The 6,926-nt window shown below is 35.4% G+C and overlaps 2 protein-coding genes across 2 annotated transcripts in view; one reads left to right on the forward strand and one right to left on the reverse strand.

Annotated features, from left to right (window-relative positions):
- LOC123556372 (uncharacterized) overlaps positions 1–2,527 on the forward strand; it is a 72,113-nt gene extending 69,586 nt beyond the window's left edge. Inside the window, exon 20 of the mRNA XM_045347021.2 lies at positions 191–2,527. Coding sequence (XP_045202956.2) covers positions 191–879 — 689 coding nt within the window. The 3' untranslated portion in view covers positions 880–2,527. The remainder of the gene's footprint in view (positions 1–190) is intronic.
- Positions 2,528–4,913: 2,386 nt separating this feature from the next.
- On the reverse strand, positions 4,914–6,556 carry LOC123558766 (otolin-1-like). Its single transcript, XM_045350633.2, has 2 exons — positions 5,967–6,556; positions 4,914–5,371 (listed from the first exon to the last, which is right to left on the reverse strand). Exons 1-2 carry the CDS (start codon positions 6,337–6,339, stop codon positions 4,965–4,967), a joined length of 780 nt encoding a protein of 259 aa, XP_045206568.2. The 5' UTR covers positions 6,340–6,556; the 3' UTR covers positions 4,914–4,964.
- Positions 6,557–6,926: the final 370 nt, after the last annotated feature.

Here is a 6,926-nt window from a genome sequence, read left to right on the forward strand (position 1 = left end):
CTCAAAGAAAAACCTTGTGTATGCGATAGAGACTGTATTTTTCAATTGATTTTCATGAAATTTGGTCAGAATGATAGCCTTGATGATATTATGGTCAAGTTCGAATATTAAGAAAAATAGGGGCAAATGGATGTAATTTAAGTTGACAAATAAAGGCTTGAAATATAACTCTTTATTTTGTCTGTTTCAGACTCATTTGTGCAATCTGGGGTTCCAGAAGCAATAATTAAAAACTTCCTTAAAAGTGTTGAGAAGTCAATATTACCAAACGCCTCAAAACGAAAGAAAAAGGCCGTCCAGACCTTTTCCTCCGAGCAAATAGAGATATCAGACTCTGAGGATAGTGATTCAGCTCTGGAATATGAACCATTGAATCCTAGTAAATTCCAAGAATATTTGATGTCTGCAGATCTTATTCATACAGCTGACTCTGATCCAGATGTTGTAAATATGGCAGATAATCCTGTGGAAAATCTGTCTGCTGTTTGTGACAATTCTGGTTCACAAACTGAAGTTAAATCAGTTTGTACATCTTCACCAGTGAAAATTTTCAGCGGTGACAGTGTGGAGACACGACAAGTAGCATGCAGTAATAATTCCCAGGATCAGAGAGCAGATTTTGCATCTGATGGACCGATAAATGCAGCAGACTCTCCGAAAAATGATCAGGGAGTTGGTGCTTCTTCATCACCGTGTACTGTAATACCTGGCCAGAAATCATGTAGTAATAATGACAATATTAGAAGTTCAACAGGTGATGCATTAATTGACCATGATAATAATTTCATGCAGAACAAACAAGGGAGTGAAATCAGCCAATCAGATGATCTGTTACAAACTAAAGACAATGTAGTATGTGCAACTAACAGTGTCACCTGATAGATACTTGGCTTTGGTCATTATGTTCTGAAAACTGAAAACATCAGTGCATTGGTTGTCCCAACTGATCAGTCAAGATTTCGATGTCCAAAATGGGCAGCCATATTTATGGATGGACAAGTTAGAAGTGCATGGACGGTGCCATAGCAACACCATGTGTTCTGTATGTGTTATAGTATGCATTCAAATATATGTGCTAATTTTTGTAAATATGAAATAACCTTTTAATAAAATATATCTGAAATTTACTAGGTACAAATGTGAAATTAATTCAGGGATTTGATTATAAACTTTGCTGTTGACTATTTGTCGTAATAAATGTAAAATATTGTGATATATATATAGCAGATATGAAAGAGCTTCTGTTTATAGGGAATGTTTGATTGACCTTGTTTCATTGAAATTGCTTGTTGCAAGATGTATTAGTTTTAGTGGAATGTTGCAAGACGGAGTAAGTGGCTTTCACCCCAATAATTAAAAAGACCACATCACTGAAAATGTTTTCATGAACTATAGCTAGTGTTTTAAAGAATAGGGACTTGTTGTTACTTTATCTTTTTGCTACAATTAAGATTGCCAAGTTGCAATATGTTTAGACTTGTTTCAAGCTTGTGTGTTATACATAGAATGAAACATTTTTGCTATTTGACAATATGAGTAAGTTTCACATGCATATTTTCATTCTTCAAAAAAAAATCTATGTTAGTGAACATACAACACTTGTATGGCCAGTTGAATTTAGAGTGTATGTGGGACAGTTTTCACAGAAATAACATTTGGATCATTTCTCTCCATTCAGAAGGTAGATGATCTGAATGTCAGTTTGTAAATATTGCGACATTGTGTTCCTATATCTAAGGCAGCTGTTATTATACTGAGTACATGTTTTGTCATTGCATAGTTTTTAAACCTTTTTAAATTGCATCTAAGTATAAACTTCTGTTTCATGTAAATGAGTTATGTGAGTCTTTCCCTTGATCTCTATAAACGGATGTGTTGCTGTATATTTATACTAAATTTTCCATGATATAAACAGTTCCTTTTGTGCAAAATTTTCTTGATGTGTATAAAGGTACATGTAGATAAACTCATTGCCTTTGCTGACAATAAGCATCGATTTATTCAATGTTGCTTTGGGCAGCTACATTTCATATGTCATTCTCACAATAATTTATATTTCCATTAAACATTACTTAGATCATCAAAATTTAAAGTAAAGTTATAGATAGGAGATGAAAGACATGTAACAGCAGCAGCTCAAAATTAAACACGGGCACTTTGTGTGAAATTGAGGCAGAAATGTCATGAATTGTGGACAGTGCTGTCACTGCTAGTACTTGACTTTTCCTGTCCAGTTTTAGCCTAGTGTTAGTCATTGGGTTTAATTCACAAAGGTAGAAGCTGCAACAATGCTTGAACCTCTTTGTTTATTTGAATATTCTCTCAGCCAATCGACTATGTTACATGATATCTGCAATAACTGTACTGCTATTTTGTATTTGTATCAATATTATGTATATATTGTGTATAGACACTGGCTAGTCTCGTTTCAATTCTTGTTAACTTCAATCATTTACATTTTATTTCCTTGTTTAGAAATGGTCATTACAGCAACATGAGATTAAAGATAAAGGTATTTCTAACAGAATTCTGCGTTGTTAACTATTTATTACATTTTATCACCTTAGAAAAGCCCACTGAGAGAATTGTTGTGATCACAGGTATGTATTGTTGAGTTTCAAGTGTTAACTACTTAGGTGATGCAGCAATTTTCTAACTTTAATGTATAAGGAGGTAGAGTTTCAAATAGTTGTGGATAGTATTTGCAACTTAGAAAGTTTCAACACATGACCAGACCAGAGGGCGTGGTCACTTTTCCCAATTTTATATATTGTGGAAACTTTAAAAATCTTCTTGGGAGAAACTGCTGGCCCCATTTTAGAATAATTTTACACAAATGGTCCTTGGGTGACCCTTTTCCAAGATTGTTCAAATTATTTTGATTCATCAAAAAACATGGCCGCCAGAGGGCGTGGTCACTTTTCCCTATATGTATTCAGTGGAAACTTAAAAAATCTTCTTGTGTGAAACTGCTGGCTCGATTTTAGAATAATTTTACACAAATGGTCCTTGTGTGACCATCTACAAAGATTGTTCAAATTATTTTGATTTGTCAAAAAACATGGCTGCCAGAGGGCGTGGTCACTTTTCCCTATATGTATATAGTGGAAACTTTAAAAATCTTGTGTGAAACTGCTCGCCAGATTTTAAAATAATTTTACACAAATGGTCCTTGTGTGACCCTCTACCAAGATTGTTCAAATTATTCTGATTCATCAAAAACATGGCCTACAGAGGGCGTGGTCACTTTTCCCTATATATATATATATATATATATTGGAAACTTTACAAATCTTTTTTGTGTGAAACTGCTGGCCCGACTTTAAAATTTTGCACAAATGGTTCTTGTATGACCCTCTACGAAGGTTGTTCAAATGATTCCGATTCGTCAAAAAAAAGGCTGCCAGGGGGCGTGGTCACTTTTCTTCTCTGAATCAATAATAGCTAGAGCCTTGATATTTGGCCTGAATCAATAATAGCTAGAGCCTTGATATTTGGCGAGTGATATCAGATTTGTAATGTCTACCATAATTGTTCAAATGGCCTAAAGATGGCGTGGTCACTTTTCCCTATATACATATATATTGGAAACTTTACAAATCTTTTTTGTGTGAAACTGCTGGCCCGATTTTAAAATTTTGCACAAATGGTTCTTGTGTGACCCTCTACGAAGATTGTTCAAATGATTCCGATTCGTCAAAAAAAAACAAGGCTGCCAGGGGGCATGGTCACTTTTCTTCTTTGAATCAATAATAGCTAGAGCCTTGATATTTGGCCTGAATCAATAATAGCTAGAGCCTTGATATTTGGCGAGTGATATCAGATTTGTAATGTCTACCATAATTGTTCAAATTATTGCCCTATGTTCAAAAGCCTTGAAATTTGGATGACGTGTACAGTTTTGCATGAATATGACCAACTGACCTACTTTCTTGTTTTTGAAGCTTTTAGCAAAGAAATTTGTTCAAGCAAGCAAGCAACTTAACTCAGGTGAGAGATATAGGGCCATCATGGCCCTCTTGTTAAAGGGAAATGTCCGTCCGTCAACATCGTTTCTTGACGTAGTCAGGAAGTATAACAGATACAGCTTCTAAACTACAAAATGACTAAGCCCCACTTCAGGAGGATCCCTGTTGTTTATGGGATCAAAGGTCAAGGTCATAGTGACCTGTAGACTGAAAATGATTTCTGGACTGGTGAAGTATAACAGATATAACTGTATAGAAATTTATACAATTAGAGACATGAAGAGATGTAACAAGAGAAAAAAGGAATCAACAAAGCTTTTTACTATGTTTATCAATATTCAGACCTTTGACAAATGTTAGGGAAAACAATAATGGGAAAAAGGATTTAACATGAAATTAAAATATTTTATGTTTATAACAAAAAAGATATGAGAACACACTAGAAACAAATGAATTATGAGATGTTACCACATGCAGACTAGTGTCTAGCATTCTCTATGTACTTGAACGAAATATAACCTTCATGATACTCGGAAGATGATGATCATCCTTGAATCCTCATGCCAACTTTTTTATTTTGTGATCTATAGAAAATTATTTGTATTCCACGACATAATTACTAAGGTATAACTCGTGAATTTGAACGAACGAACAATACAGTTTAACTCATGAATTTGAACCTTTCCATTGATAAAAAATATTGATATAATTTGTTTTAAGAAAGTAGGCCGTTAGAAAAACATCACTGTTTACAAAAAAAAAAAACGTGGCCACTCAGTGTCTTGCCCATCCGATCACTGTCTTATCAGTTCTAAAAATAGAAAATACAACGGATTTGTATACAAACACGATCTCTCCTATAGTTCATTTTTGAACATTTGGGTAAGGTGAAAAGTGAATGCTGCAGGCGTTATTTAAGTTGAACAACGAAATTGATATACAGTATGCTGTTGGACAATTTTATGAACTCCATTTTATACATGAAACCATTTGTATTCAGTAGAGAAAAACTCCAGAAAATGTTGTGAATGAGTTTTGGACGGTCACGTCAGACACTTGGTACGTTTCCACCCATACTGTATCCCCTAGGTCGAGACGTATATTGGCTGCGTTTCCGCCCTGTAGATTCTGGCTACCAAAATGGCCCTCAACAGCAACGCCGTTCTGGGCAGCACCATTCTTCACGAGTTCAAGCCATGTTTCGCCAGTGCCGTGGTGTCCAAAGTTATAGATGAACAGGTATGTACCGGCCATTGGAGCAGTAAAGGCTCCTGTGTTTGGTTCATAACCATTTCCGTCATTCACGAGGATCTTGTTAAACTTGATAGCTTGTTTGTCTCCAAGGTGTTGAAGAGAGTTCGTTAAAACAGCCGAGAAAGCTACATTTTCTACCTGTCGTATACCTGTAAGATAAAATTATGAAATATATGGTGGCATATTTCTGCTTATCGTACACAACTGAAGGGACCCCTTGGAAGTTACCCCGCCCCGTGCTTGGTCTGAGACAAACGAATCCAATGTAATACTCTAGTATACAGGCGTCATGTGTTATATTTAGGTACTCCAGAAGGATTATTGACTTGCGATCTGTTTTTCTCAGTATGTTAACTTCCACTTAAGTTAAATGTTTTGTTTTGCGTTTACAGAAATATGCCACCATACAGACACACATTCACACCCACATACCAACGATCGTGCTTTATTGAAAGTAATGTGAAATATACATTAAAATGGTGTTTTGAAAATAGTTAGGATTGTGCAGTATACTGAACAGAAGTACACGCTCTTGTGGCTGTGGACATATTTTACGAAATGAAAAACTGTACTGCAGTAGTAAAAAATATAATACAAACCACTAGTATAGTAGTCAAAGAGCAAATATTCGACGGAACCGATGGAGTAAAATTAGTGGAATAAAACGATTGTTACAATATGAAGAAAATTAAATTATTGTATCGAAAAAGAAGTCAACATAGTGAGGTAAAACTAAAAAAGCACCTCTGTTAATGTGACTTGAGAGCGACTGTTTATCTTTTGAAGTGACAACTGGTCCTGTAGAGCTTTTGCTTCCCGAATTGTTTCTCTTAGTGACTAACGTTTCCATCACACGTTCCATTTTGGCGATTTTCTCATTTTTCAGCAGCAGCGTTTCCTCCAGCGACATCATCTTATCTTCCAGGCGTTCAAGCTTTTCAACTTTGGCTTCCAGAGTTTTAATTTTGTTTGCCATATCAACTACAGTTTTTATGAGCGTTTCAGTGCTAATTCCGATAGAATTTTCCACGGAATCAATGGGATTCCGAAAGTCTGATGTGGCACTTGACGCAGACGAGAATACAAACATACTCAATAATACTTGGATCTGTAACATTTTTACAAACTTTACTAAAGCTACAAGTCTTATCAGTTCAATGTACAATGATTAAATTTTGTTATCAGCTACTCGTATCTCGTAGAACTAAACGTCATTTACTACTTTCGACTACATGAACTGAACTGGACGGAACTAAGCGATGTTTTTAAATATTTTGTTTACTATGGCAATGACAAATCTTTAAATGACCTTTGACGATCAATAAAAAAACCCTTATTTGGAATTTCTGGTATTATTTCTGATCCTGTGGGTCAAGTATATTTAAGTTGCGTTTTATGCTTTCAAAGAACACAACAGCAGCCTTTACGAACCATAGAGTCCACGCAACGTTCTGTTATACTATCAATAGAGTTCCGTTTATGCCAGTGCCAAGAGGGTGAAGAATGATGCCTCATTGACAGGCTCAGTCGAACCGAGTCTGCTACAATTGTGCTTAGTTATGTTATGGATTTATTTGATGATCAGATGTTTATCATTTTGGTTGTTGGGTGTTCTGGTTGCGCCCATCAAGCTATGGGCGTTTTTTTTTCATCGTTTATTATCATAGAATAAGATTTCATTTCTTCCAAAATAACTTCATGTAG

Source organism: Mercenaria mercenaria, chromosome 5 (assembly GCF_021730395.1).
Source record: "Mercenaria mercenaria strain notata chromosome 5, MADL_Memer_1, whole genome shotgun sequence".
Classification (NCBI taxonomy): domain Eukaryota; kingdom Metazoa; phylum Mollusca; class Bivalvia; order Venerida; family Veneridae; genus Mercenaria; species Mercenaria mercenaria.

Excerpts from the sequence above, each read along its gene's own strand:
- LOC123558766 (XM_045350633.2), bottom strand. The coding sequence starts at position 6,339 with ATGTTACAGATCCAAGTATTATTGAGTATGTTTGTATTCTCGTCTGCG. Across the intron at positions 5,372-5,966 it reads CTCAAGTCACATTAACAGAG|GTATACGACAGGTAGAAAAT; the intron begins GTGCTTTTTTAG and ends TTTATCTTACAG.